Source organism: Protomyctophum bolini, assembly GCF_963924005.1.
Source record: "Protomyctophum bolini genome assembly, chromosome: 12".
Taxonomy (NCBI): domain Eukaryota; kingdom Metazoa; phylum Chordata; class Actinopteri; order Myctophiformes; family Myctophidae; genus Protomyctophum; species Protomyctophum bolini.
This window is the reverse complement of record NC_137873.1, coordinates 14,256,673-14,271,504: the sequence shown is the minus strand read 5'-3', so window position 1 is coordinate 14,271,504 and position 14,832 is coordinate 14,256,673. Positions and strand designations below refer to the sequence as shown.

General features: G+C 36.7%; 1 protein-coding gene across 1 annotated transcript; it reads right to left on the bottom strand.

The window, feature by feature from the left end:
- Nucleotides 1–167: 167 nt before the first annotated feature.
- LOC308324974 (myosin heavy chain, skeletal muscle-like) lies at nt 168–2,584 on the bottom strand. The gene is made up of 7 exons (XM_080777336.1): nt 2,545–2,584; nt 2,235–2,438; nt 1,643–1,768; nt 1,253–1,422; nt 1,063–1,167; nt 871–967; nt 168–301 (listed from the first exon to the last, which is right to left on the bottom strand). Exons 2-5 carry the CDS (start codon nt 2,373–2,375, stop codon nt 1,119–1,121), a joined length of 486 nt encoding a protein of 161 aa, XP_080633462.1. The 5' UTR covers nt 2,376–2,438; nt 2,545–2,584; the 3' UTR covers nt 168–301; nt 871–967; nt 1,063–1,118.
- Nucleotides 2,585–14,832: the final 12,248 nt, after the last annotated feature.

The following is a 14,832-nucleotide window of genomic DNA, read 5'->3' as shown; positions in this document are numbered from 1 at the left end:
TGACAAAAGTTAAAGAACCTATGATATAAGATAGGTTGAAAAGTGGTCCTTTAATTTGTTTTGTTTAAAAATAAAAATAAAAGGAATATACTATTAGATATTCAACATATTTTTTGTTTTGTTAGTTAAAGATAATCATCTCAATAAACCTTTGCATTGCACATGTATTTACCTTGGAGTCACGACTTTTAGCTCTCGTCTTGTTGACCTGGGATTCAGCAATGTCAGCACGCTCCTCTGCCTCCTTTAGCTCATGTTGAACCTTTCTGCACTTGGTCAAGTGAGCGTTGGCAGCTTCCTCCTATAATATGATAGAGATGGTTTAAAGCTTCAATGTGTGAAAAGAGCCCTAACCACACCAAAGGGTCTCCATGCAACTCCTTAGGTCCAAACGGTTGCAAGCAGTTGCATGGTCACCCTTTGGTGTGGTTTGGGCCATTGAATTCCATGTGTTGAATCACTTGGGACGAAGTGCGTCAACGTGCAACAGGACATATCGCACTGCTGGGACAACGCTAAAACCGTCTAGACCCTTTGGTGTGGTTAGGGCTTTAGAGGGAATACAATCTATTGCTTTCCTTAGTCCATTTGGGAAACGTTCTACCATTATGCCTGAAACACACTGCCTGCAGCATCTGTGCATTGCTGTGGAACAGGTTGCCCTTTTCAGAACCTGTGCAGTGCTGTGTGTTTCATACTGCAGAAGTATGGCAAGCATGTGCTGATCTTGGAAAGCAGCAAGATGGACACTGAAAAATATTCTGCATTACATAACTGATTCCTATTATTCCTTTAGTTATTCCATTATTAGTAAAACTATTACAAGACTAAGCCCATGGCGACCACAACTAAAGATATTTTTTGTCTTACCGCTTCCTCAGAATGCCTCTTGTAGCCCTTGACCTTCGATCTGTAGCTTGTCCACCAAATCCTGAAGCCTGGCAAGATTCTTCTTGTCCTCTTCAGTCTGAAGTGACAGTGAATTTATTATGTTAGTTGTATGCAATCTGTTCATTTTGTCAGAGGCATATTGGTTATTAGAGGGAACATGGTATACGTTACCTGGTATGTCAGCTCCTTCACTCTCCTCTCGTACTTGCGGACACCTTTAACTGCATCTACTCCACCTCTCTGTGCAGATTCAACCTCTGCCTCCAGCTCACGAACCTTCACAGTTGAATTATTCATTATCAGGTTATTTCTTCTTGTATCATAAATTGTCTAGTACTGTAGCCTGTGTTCTACATCTTACCCTAGACTCCAGTTTCTGGAGCTTCTTCTTGCCTCCCTTATAGCCAGGTTCTCAGCCTCATCCAGATGGTGCTGCAGGTCCTTCACTGTGACCTCCAGGTTCTTCATCATCCTCTCCAGGTGAGAGCTGGTGTCCTGCTCCTTCTTCAGCTCCTCGGCCATCATAGCAGCCTGGAAAGTCATTTGTGTATTATATGTTAATATGGTTGCTATTTTTTAATTTCAATCCTGAAAGGTAAATAGTTTTGGACAGGTTACCACTCGACATAGACGTTATGAAGCATGGCATGAAGATATCTAATAGATAAGGTTGTTTGTTAATATGAATGACATGAGGATATAGCATATGCTAATAGTATAGTCTAGATGAGGGTATGGCATCCTAACTTACATCAGTGATGGCCTTCTTTGCCTTGTCTTCAGCATTCCTTGCTTCTTGAATACTGTTGTCCACTTCACCTTGGACTAGGGTCAGGTCAGCCTCAAGCTTCTTCTTGGTGTTCAAAAGGCTTGTGTTCTAAAATCAACATTCAGTTAGTAACTATAAATTACTGGTGAATATTCTTTTATTCTACATATTGAAAGTTTGTATTTAACTTACCTGCAGTGGTGTGAAGGAACTAAGTACATTACTAATTTCAATAATTTTGCTTTCTGCACTACACAATTATTAGAAAACATACTAGTTTTCAAAACGTACTAGTTTACTAGAGTTACTACTTACTTTTTTATTATTATTTTTATTACAAAACAACTTCAGACCTACCATATACTTTGGCAATTTGAAAATAGCTGCTCTACTTAAGCTCACAACACATTTTATACTTCTGCATAATGTGTATTTATAGTTTTATACTTTTGGTACTTTGGTAAGTATATTCTGATACCAATTATTTGGTACTTTTACACAAGTAAATGTTTAATAATTTTGTATTGATACTTTTAATTAAGTAAAATGGAGTACTTCTTCCATCAGTGCTTACCTGAGAGTGCAACAGTGCACCACGTTCACTGGCATCCACCAGCTCCTGTTCAGCCACTTTGCGGCCTCTCTCTGTCTGTTCCAGAGCCACTCTCAGCTCTTCAATCTCTGCCACCATGAGGCCGTTCCTACGCTCCACCATGGCCGCTTGTTCCTTCAGGTCTTCTTGAGCTCTGAGAGCATCATCAAGGTGCAGTTGAGCATCCTAAAAATAAACACGCATTTGAGGTGGTCATGTCGAGAGAAACATCATAATGTGACTTAGAGCAGTTCCTCTGTTTGGATATGTGCCGAACTACTATGTCCTGCACCTTAAGCTGTCCCTGGATGTTCCTCAGTTGCTTCTGGGCCTCAGAAAACGTTTTTTCTAAAACATGTCAAATTTTTTGACATGTTTTAGACGTCTATTTTTAGACGTTTTTCATCCCATTTTTAGACGCTCGTCTAATGGCCCATATCGTCATTTTTGACCATGGGCTATAGCCCATACAGTACGGCATACTATAGCACGCCGTTTTTCATCATATTTGAGGATTTGAAAAAAAATTAAAAAATGAAAAAAAGGATGGGTTATAGCCCATGTTTTTTGAAATTTTGAAAAAAAGGTTCTCCTCGTTTCTCATAATTTTGGACCATGGACTATAGCCCATATCGTACGGCATACTATAGCACGCCGTTTTTCATCATTTTTGAGGATTTGAAAAAAATGACAAAATGAAAAAAAAACGATGGGTTATATCCCATGTTTTTTGAAATTTTGAAAAAAAAAGTTATCCTCGTTTCTCATCATTTTGGACCATGGGCTATAGCCCATATCGTACGGCATACTATAGCACGCCGTTTTTCATCATTTTTGAGGATTTGAAAAAATGAAAAAAACGATGGGTTATAGCCCATGTTTTTTGAAATTTTGAAAAAAATAGTTATCCTCGTTTCTCATCATTTATTATATAGGCTATCATTTCTTTATGTGCTGATCGACCAATATGTTGGGGACACATGCCTACATATTTTATCTGAGATTTGGGAACAATTTATTGATTCAGCATGAAGACTAAAGCCTTCTGAATAAATCTATACGCAAGTGTATGCCTCCGCAAATGTCTACGCCACCTAAAGAGGATTTTACGGAGTTTCCGACCAACCTACGTGAGCGTCAAGTTCACGGCCATTTCCTTGAATTCCAAATTAAAATGTGGGAAATCCACGTAAATTCCGCTAGCACGTCACGTCATGTTATCATCGTAAACGCCGTTGTGAATTTGGACCATGGTGTTGCAAAGCAAAAGAAAGCGCTGGTAGTGTACTATCCAAGCTTCTGCCTGGATATAGGGTTCGAAGCCCTACAGCGCTGTAACCTGCTAACCTTAGTCCTGTTGTATGTTCACATTAAATATGAAATTCACTATTTCACCAGTGTGAAGTCAACTTGGAGAAATGGAGAGCAAAGGGTTAAATCTGGACTGACAATCATTGCCACTGACACTCTGCTGATTGTCACTCACTCACTCACTCCCCAATTGCCTCACTAATCAGCATCAGTGCATTCACTGCACCTGAGAGTAGGGCGTTGGCCAAACACAGGAAACACACAAACCTCCATGAGAAACAGCAGTGTGCATCCAAACAGGAGCAACACACACAAACAGCAGAGCAGAACGGTGCAGCCATATAAATGCTGGAGAGACAGCCGGTGAGAGAACTGTATATCTGTGACAGATCATGCCAGTTGCATGCCAGTTCATGGACACTTGTTATTGTTTGTTGTTGTTTATGATGACTTGAGTTGAAGTTAAAGGAAACATGATGGCCAATTGGACATGAACAATGAACATGATCATTTGATTTAAAATACATTTGAATTGATTATTGATTGATAAAAACATTTCAATGATGCTAATTCATTCAGTTTATTTAATTTACATTTCATGAGTTTATTATGTTTAAAAACTGTTTAGAAACGAATTGAGCAAAAAATGAATTGATTTAGAAATGAGTTGATTAAGAGACACTTAAGTAAAAATGATATTTAGGTGTTTAGAACATGTAAAGTATGTGTATTGATTGAATGTGCATTATACTTACATTAGTTCTTTTTTATTTTCCCTTTAAGGTTTTTCACCTTACCTGACTTACCCACTAACTGACTTACACAATACCTGTACAACTGTACTCAACTACAAAGTAAAGAAGAGTAAAAAGAAGGAAACTGTGTGGTCATTGTATGAGTGAAACCCAGTAACAATCTCCATATGGTCTGTGCCATCCCTTTCAAGCAGGGAAACTGCAAAAAATACTAAATAGCTTGACAACCAGTGTTAAGATGCTGTGTTTAGATTACCCCACCTGAAACTAATCTATAATACGATATGGGCTATAGCCCATGGTCCAAAATGATGAGAAACGAGGCTAACTCTTTTTTTCAAAATTTCAAAAAACATGGGCTATAACCCATCGTTTTTGTCATTTCGTCATTTTTTTCAAATCCTCAAAAAGGATGAAAAACGGTGCGCTATAGTATGCCGTACGATATGGGCTATAGCCCATGGTCCAAAATGATGAGAAACGAGGATAACTTTTTTTTTCAAAATTTCAAAAAACATGGGCTATAACCCATCGTTTTTGTCATTTCGTCATTTTTTTGAAATCCTCAAAAAGGATGAAAAACGGTGCGCTATAGTATGCCGTACGATATGGGCTATAGCCCATGGTCCAAAATGATGAGAAACGAGGATAACTTTTTTTTTCAAAATTTCAAAAAACATGGGCTATAACCCATCGTTTTTTTCATTTTTTCATTTTTTTCAAATCCTCAAAAATGATGAAAACTGCGCGCTATAGTATGCCGTACGATATGGGCTATAGCCCACGGTCCAAAATGATGAGAAACGAGGCTAACTTTTTTTTTCAAAATTTCAAAAAACATGGGCTATAACCCATCGTTTTTGTCATTTCGTCATTTTTTTGAAATCCTCAAAAAGGATGAAAAACGGTGCGCTATAGTATGCCGTACGATATGGGCTATAGCCCATGGTCCAAAATGATGAGAAACGAGGATAACTTTTTTTTTCAAAATTTCAAAAAACATGGGCTATAACCCATCGTTTTTGTCATTTCGTCATTTTTTTCAAATCTTCAAAAATGATGAAAAACTGCGCGCTATAGTATGCCGTACGTTATGGGCTATAGCCCACGGTCCAAAATGATGAGAAACGAGGCTAACTTTTTTTTTCAAAATTTCAAAAAACATGGGCTATAACCCATCGTTTTTGTCATTTCGTCATTTTTTTCAAATCCTCAAAAAGGATGAAAAACGGTGCGCTATAGTATGCCGTACGATATGGGCTATAGCCCATGGTCCAAAATGATGAGAAACGAGGATAACTTTTTTTTTCAAAATTTTAAAAAACATGGGCTATAACCCATCGTTTTTGTCATTTCGTCATTTTTTTGAAATCCTCAAAAAGGATGAAAAACGGTGCGCTATAGTATGCCGTACGATATGGGCTATAGCCCATGGTCCAAAATGATGAGAAACGAGGCTAACTTTTTTTTTCAAAATTTCAAAAAACATGGGCTATAACCCATCGTTTTTGTCATTTCGTCATTTTTTTGAAATCCTTAAAAAGGATGAAAAACGGTGCGCTATAGTATGCCGTACGATATGGGCTATAGCCCATGGTCCAAAATGATGAGAAACGAGGATAACTTTTTTTTTCAAAATTTCCAAAAACATGGGCTATAACCCATCGTTTTTGTCATTTCATCATGTTTTTTCAAATCTTCAAAAATGATGAAAAACTGCGCGCTATAGTATGCCGTACGATATGGGCTATAGCCCACGGTCCAAAATGATGAGAAACGAGGCTAACTTTGTTTTTTCAAAATTTCAAAAAACATGGGCTATAACCCATCGTTTTTGTCATTTCGTCATTTTTTTCAAATCCTCAAAAAGGATGAAAAACGGTGCGCTATAGTATGCCGTACGATATGGGCTATAGCCCATGGTCCAAAATGATGAGAAACGAGGATAACTTTTTTTTTCAAAATTTCAAAAAACATGGGCTATAACCCATCGTTTTTGTCATTTCGTCATTTTTTTCAAATCTTCAAAAATGATGAAAAACTGCGCACTATAGTATGCCGTACGATATGGGCTATAGCCCACGGTCCAAAATGATGAGAAACGAGGCTAACTTCTTTTTTCAAAATTTCAAAAAACATGGGCTATAACCCATCGTTTTTGTCATTTCGTCATTTTTTTGAAATCCTCAAAAAGGATGAAAAACGGTGCGCTATAGTATGCCGTACGATATGGGCTATAGCCCATGGTCCAAAATGATGAGAAACGAGGATAACTTTTTTTTTTCAAAATTTCAAAAAACATGGGCTATAACCCATCGTTTTTGTCATTTCGTCATTTTTTTGAAATCCTTAAAAAGGATGAAAAACGGTGCGCTATAGTATGCCGTACGATATGGGCTATAGCCCATGGTCCAAAATGATGAGAAACGAGGATAACTTTTTTTTTCAAAATTTCCAAAAACATGGGCTATAACCCATCGTTTTTGTCATTTCATCATTTTTTTCAAATCTTCAAAAATGATGAAAAACTGCGCGCTATAGTATGCCGTACGATATGGGCTATAGCCCACGGTCCAAAATGATGAGAAACGAGGCTAACTTTGTTTTTTCAAAATTTCAAAAAACATGGGCTATAACCCATCGTTTTTGTCATTTCGTCATTTTTTTCAAATCCTCAAAAAGGATGAAAAACGGTGCGCTATAGTATGCCGTACGATATGGGCTATAGCCCATGGTCCAAAATGATGAGAAACGAGGATAACTTTTTTTTTCAAAATTTCAAAAAACATGGGCTATAACCCATCGTTTTTGTCATTTCGTCATTTTTTTCAAATCCTTAAAAAGGATGAAAAACGGTGCGCTATAGTATGCCGTACGATATGGGCTATAGCCCATGGTCCAAAATGATGAGAAACGAGGATAACTTTTTTTTTCAAAATTTCCAAAAACATGGGCTATAACCCATCGTTTTTGTCATTTCATCATTTTTTTCAAATCTTCAAAAATGATGAAAAACTGCGCGCTATAGTATGCCGTACGATATGGGCTATAGCCCACGGTCCAAAATGATGAGAAACGAGGCTAACTTTGTTTTTTCAAAATTTCAAAAAACATGGGCTATAACCCATCGTTTTTGTCATTTCGTCATTTTTTTCAAATCCTCAAAAAGGATGAAAAACGGTGCGCTATAGTATGCCGTACGATATGGGCTATAGCCCATGGTCCAAAATGATGAGAAACGAGGATAACTTTTTTTTTCAAAATTTCAAAAAACATGGGCTATAACCCATCGTTTTTGTCATTTCGTCATTTTTTTCAAATCCTCAAAAACGATGAAAAACGGTGCGCTATAGTATGCCGTACGATATGGGCTATAGCCCATGGTCCAAAATGATGAGAAACGAGGATAACTTTTTTTTTCAAAATTTCCAAAAACATGGGCTATAACCCATCGTTTTTGTCATTTCATCATGTTTTTTCAAATCTTCAAAAATGATGAAAAACTGCGCGCTATAGTATGCCGTACGATATGGGCTATAGCCCACGGTCCAAAATGATGAGAAACGAGGCTAACTTTGTTTTTTCAAAATTTCAAAAAACATGGGCTATAACCCATCGTTTTTGTCATTTCGTCATTTTTTTCAAATCCTCAAAAAGGATGAAAAACGGTGCGCTATAGTATGCCGTACGATATGGGCTATAGCCCATGGTCCAAAATGATGAGAAACGAGGATAACTTTTTTTTTCAAAATTTCAAAAAACATGGGCTATAACCCATCGTTTTTGTCATTTCGTCATTTTTTTCAAATCTTCAAAAATGATGAAAAACTGCGCACTATAGTATGCCGTACGATATGGGCTATAGCCCACGGTCCAAAATGATGAGAAACGAGGCTAACTTCTTTTTTCAAAATTTCAAAAAACATGGGCTATAACCCATCGTTTTTGTCATTTCGTCATTTTTTTGAAATCCTCAAAAAGGATGAAAAACGGTGCGCTATAGTATGCCGTACGATATGGGCTATAGCCCATGGTCCAAAATGATGAGAAACGAGGATAACTTTTTTTTTTCAAAATTTCAAAAAACATGGGCTATAACCCATCGTTTTTGTCATTTCGTCATTTTTTTGAAATCCTTAAAAAGGATGAAAAACGGTGCGCTATAGTATGCCGTACGATATGGGCTATAGCCCATGGTCCAAAATGATGAGAAACGAGGATAACTTTTTTTTTCAAAATTTCCAAAAACATGGGCTATAACCCATCGTTTTTGTCATTTCATCATTTTTTTCAAATCTTCAAAAATGATGAAAAACTGCGCGCTATAGTATGCCGTACGATATGGGCTATAGCCCACGGTCCAAAATGATGAGAAACGAGGCTAACTTTGTTTTTTCAAAATTTCAAAAAACATGGGCTATAACCCATCGTTTTTGTCATTTCGTCATTTTTTTCAAATCCTCAAAAAGGATGAAAAACGGTGCGCTATAGTATGCCGTACGATATGGGCTATAGCCCATGGTCCAAAATGATGAGAAACGAGGATAACTTTTTTTTTCAAAATTTCAAAAAACATGGGCTATAACCCATCGTTTTTGTCATTTCGTCATTTTTTTCAAATCCTTAAAAAGGATGAAAAACGGTGCGCTATAGTATGCCGTACGATATGGGCTATAGCCCATGGTCCAAAATGATGAGAAACGAGGATAACTTTTTTTTTCAAAATTTCCAAAAACATGGGCTATAACCCATCGTTTTTGTCATTTCATCATTTTTTTCAAATCTTCAAAAATGATGAAAAACTGCGCGCTATAGTATGCCGTACGATATGGGCTATAGCCCACGGTCCAAAATGATGAGAAACGAGGCTAACTTTGTTTTTTCAAAATTTCAAAAAACATGGGCTATAACCCATCGTTTTTGTCATTTCGTCATTTTTTTCAAATCCTCAAAAAGGATGAAAAACGGTGCGCTATAGTATGCCGTACGATATGGGCTATAGCCCATGGTCCAAAATGATGAGAAACGAGGATAACTTTTTTTTTCAAAATTTCAAAAAACATGGGCTATAACCCATCGTTTTTGTCATTTCGTCATTTTTTTCAAATCCTCAAAAACGATGAAAAACGGTGCGCTATAGTATGCCGTACGATATGGGCTATAGCCCATGGTCCAAAATGATGAGAAACGAGGATAACTTTTTTTTTCAAAATTTCAAAAAACATGGGCTATAACCCATCGTTTTTGTCATTTCATCATTTTTTTCAAATCTTCAAAAATGATGAAAAACTGCGCGCTATAGTATGCCGTACGATATGGGCTATAGCCCACGGTCCAAAATGATGAGAAACGAGGCTAACTTTTTTTTTCAAAATTTCAAAAAACATGGGCTATAACCCATCGTTTTTGTCATTTCGTCATTTTTTTCAAATCCTCAAAAAGGATGAAAAACGGTGCGCTATAGTATGCCGTACGATATGGGCTATAGCCCATGGTCCAAAATGATGAGAAACGAGGATAACTTTTTTTTTCAAAATTTCAAAAAACATGGGCTATAACCCATCGTTTTTGTCATTTCGTCATTTTTTTCAAATCTTCAAAAATGATGAAAAACTGCGCACTATAGTATGCCGTACGATATGGGCTATAGCCCACGGTCCAAAATGATGAGAAACGAGGCTAACTTTTTTTTTCAAAATTTCAAAAAACATGGGCTATAACCCATCGTTTTTGTCATTTCGTCATTTTTTTCAAATCCTCAAAAAGGATGAAAAACGGTGCGCTATAGTATGCCGTACGATATGGGCTATAGCCCATGGTCCAAAATGATGAGAAACGAGGATAACTTTTTTTTTCAAAATTTCAAAAAACATGGGCTATAACCCATCGTTTTTGTCATTTCGTCATTTTTTTCAAATCTTCAAAAATGATGAAAAACTGCGCGCTATAGTATGCCGTACGATATGGGCTATAGCCCACGGTCCAAAATGATGAGAAACGAGGCTAACTTTTTTTTCCAAAATTTCAAAAAACATGGGCTATAACCCATCGTTTTTGTCATTTCGTCATTTTTTTCAAATCTTCAAAAATGATGAAAAACTGCGCGCTATAGTATGCCGTACGATATGGGCTATAGCCCATGGTCCAAAATGATGAGAAACTAGGCTAACTTTTTTTTTCAAAATTTCAAAAAACATGGGCTATAACCCATCGTTTTTGTCATTTCGTCATTTTTTTGAAATCCTCAAAAAGGATGAAAAACGGTGCGCTATAGTATGCCGTACGATATGGGCTATAGCCCATGGTCCAAAATGATGAGAAACGAGGCTAACTTTTTTTTCAAAATTTCAAAAAACATGGGCTATAACCCATCGTTTTTGTCATTTCGTCATTTTTTTTAAATCCTCAAAAAGGATGAAAAACGGTGCGCTATAGTATGCCGTACGATATGGGCTATAGCCCATGGTCCAAAATGATGAGAAACGAGGCTAACTTTTTTTTTCAAAATTTCAAAAAACATGGGCTATAACCCATCGTTTTTGTCATTTCGTCATTTTTTTGAAATCCTCAAAAAGGATGAAAAACGGTGCGCTATAGTATGCCGTACGATATGGGCTATAGCCCATGGTCCAAAATGATGAGAAACAAGGATAACTTTTTTTTTCAAAATTTCAAAAAACATGGGCTATAACCCATCGTTTTTGTCATTTCGTCATTTTTTTGAAATCCTTAAAAAGGATGAAAAACGGTGCGCTATAGTATGCCGTACGATATGGGCTATAGCCCATGGTCCAAAATGATGAGAAACGAGGATAACTTTTTTTTTCAAAATTTCAAAAAACATGGGCTATAACCCATCGTTTTTGTCATTTCATCATTTTTTTCAAATCTTCAAAAATGATGAAAAACTGCGCGCTATAGTATGCCGTACGATATGGGCTATAGCCCACGGTCCAAAATGATGAGAAACGAGGCTAACTTTTTTTTTCAAAATTTCAAAAAACATGGGCTATAACCCATCGTTTTTGTCATTTCGTCATTTTTTTCAAATCCTCAAAAAGGATGAAAAACGGTGCGCTATAGTATGCCGTACGATATGGGCTATAGCCCATGGTCCAAAATGATGAGAAACGAGGATAACTTTTTTTTTCAAAATTTCAAAAAACATGGGCTATAACCCATCGTTTTTGTCATTTCGTCATTTTTTTCAAATCTTCAAAAATGATGAAAAACTGCGCACTATAGTATGCCGTACGATATGGGCTATAGCCCACAGTCCAAAATGATGAGAAACGAGGCTAACTTTTTTTTTCAAAATTTCAAAAAACATGGGCTATAACCCATCGTTTTTGTCATTTCGTCATTTTTTTCAAATCCTCAAAAAGGATGAAAAACGGTGCGCTATAGTATGCCGTACGATATGGGCTATAGCCCATGGTCCAAAATGATGAGAAACGAGGATAACTTTTTTTTTCAAAATTTCAAAAAACATGGGCTATAACCCATCGTTTTTGTCATTTCGTCATTTTTTTCAAATCTTCAAAAATGATGAAAAACTGCGCGCTATAGTATGCCGTACGATATGGGCTATAGCCCACGGTCCAAAATGATGAGAAACGAGGCTAACTATTTTTTCCAAAATTTCAAAAAACATGGGCTATAACCCATCGTTTTTGTCATTTCGTCATTTTTTTCAAATCTTCAAAAATGATGAAAAACTGCGCGCTATAGTATGCCGTACGATATGGGCTATAGCCCATGGTCCAAAATGATGAGAAACGAGGCTAACTTTTTTTTTCAAAATTTCAAAAAACATGGGCTATAACCCATCGTTTTTGTCATTTCGTCATTTTTTTGAAATCCTCAAAAAGGATGAAAAACGGTGCGCTATAGTATGCCGTACGATATGGGCTATAGCCCATGGTCCAAAATGATGAGAAACGAGGCTAACTTTTTTTTTCAAAATTTCAAAAAACATGGGCTATAACCCATCGTTTTTGTCATTTCGTCATTTTTTTTAAATCCTCAAAAAGGATGAAAAACGGTGCGCTATAGTATGCCGTACGATATGGGCTATAGCCCATGGTCCAAAATGATGAGAAACGAGGATAACTTTTTTTTTCAAAATTTCAAAAAACATGGGCTATAACCCATCGTTTTTGTCATTTCGTCATTTTTTTGAAATCCTCAAAAAGGATGAAAAACGGTGCGCTATAGTATGCCGTACGATATGGGCTATAGCCCATGGTCCAAAATGATGAGAAATGAGGATAACTTTTTTTTTCAAAATTTCAAAAAACATGGGCTATAACCCATCGTTTTTGTCATTTCGTCATTTTTTTCAAATCTTCAAAAATGATGAAAAACTGCGCGCTATAGTATGCCGTACGATATGGGCTATAGCCCACGGTCCAAAATGATGAGAAACGAGGCTAACTTTGTTTTTTCAAAATTTCAAAAAACATGGGCTATAACCCATCGTTTTTGTCATTTCGTCATTTTTTTCAAATCCTCAAAAAGGATGAAAAACGGTGCGCTATAGTATGCCGTACGATATGGGCTATAGGCCATGGTCCAAAATGATGAGAAACGAGGATAACTTTTTTTTTCAAAATTTCAAAAAACATGGGCTATAACCCATCGTTTTTGTCATTTCGCCATTTTTTTGAAATCCTCAAAAAGGATAAAAAACGGTGCGCTATAGTATGCCGTACGATATGGGCTATAGCCCATGGTCCAAAATGATGAGAAACGAGGATAACTTTTTTTTTCAAAATTTCAAAAAACATGGGCTATAACCCATCGTTTTTGTCATTTCGTCATTTTTTTGAAATCCTCAAAAAGGATGAAAAACGGTGCGCTATAGTATGCCGTACGATATGGGCTATAGCCCATGGTCCAAAATGATGAGAAACGAGGATAACTTTTTTTTTCAAAATTTCAAAAAACATGGGCTATAACCCATCGTTTTTGTCATTTCGTCATTTTTTTCAAATCTTCAAAAATGATGAAAAACTGCGCGCTATAGTATGCCGTACGATATGGGCTATAGCCCACGGTCCAAAATGATGAGAAACGAGGCTAACTTTTTTTTTCAAAATTTCAAAAAACATGGGCTATAACCCATCGTTTTTGTCATTTCGTCGTTTTTTTGAAATCCTCAAAAAGGATGAAAAACGGTGCGCTATAGTATGCCGTACGATATGGGCTATAGCCCATGGTCCAAAATGATGAGAAACGAGGCTAACTTTTTTTTTCAAAATTTCAAAAAACATGGGCTATAACCCATCGTTTTTGTCATTTCGCCATTTTTTTGAAATCCTCAAAAAGGATAAAAAACGGTGCGCTATAGTATGCCGTACGATATGGGCTGTAGCCCATGGTCCAAAATGATGAGAAACGAGGATAACTTTTTTTTTCAAAATTTCAAAAAACATGGGCTATAACCCATCGTTTTTGTCATTTCGTCATTTTTTTGAAATCCTCAAAAAGGATGAAAAACGGTGCGCTATAGTATGCCGTACGATATGGGCTATAGCCCATGGTCCAAAATGATGAGAAACGAGGATAACTTTTTTTTTCAAAATTTCAAAAAACATGGGCTATAACCCATCGTTTTTGTCATTTCGTCATTTTTTTAAAATCTTCAAAAATGATGAAAAACTGCGCGCTATAGTATGCCGTACGATATGGGCTATAGCCCACGGTCCAAAATGATGAGAAACGAGGCTAACTTTTTTTTTCAAAATTTCAAAAAACATGGGCTATAACCCATCGTTTTTGTCATTTCGTCATTTTTTTCAAATCCTCAAAAAGGATGAAAAACGGTGCGCTATAGTATGCCGTACGATATGGGCTATAGCCCATGGTCCAAAATGATGAGAAACGAGGATAACTTTTTTTTTCAAAATTTCAAAAAACATGGGCTATAACCCATCGTTTTTGTCATTTCGTCATTTTTTTCAAATCTTCAAAAATGATGAAAAACTGCGCGTTATAGTATGCCGTACGATATGGGCTATAGCCCACGGTCCAAAATGATGAGAAACGAGGCTAACTTTTTTTTTCAAAATTTCAAAAAACATGGGCTATAACCCATCGTTTTTGTCATTTCGTCATTTTTTTGAAATCCTCAAAAACGATGAAAAACGGTGCGCTATAGTATGCCGTACGATATGGGCTATAGCCCATGGTCCAAAATGATGAGAAACGAGGATAACTTTTTTTTTCAAAATTTCAAAAAACATGGGCTATAACCCATCGTTTTTGTCATTTCGTCATTTTTTTCAAATCTTCAAAAATGATGAAAAACTGCGCGCTATAGTATGCCGTACGATATGGGCTATAGCCCACGGTCCAAAATGATGAGAAACGAGGCTAACTTTTTTTTTCAAAATTTCAAAAAACATGGGCTATAACCCATCGTTTTTGTCATTTCGTCATTTTTTTCAAATCTTCAAAAATGATGAAAAACTGCGCGCTATAGTATGCCGTACGATATGGGCTATAGCCCA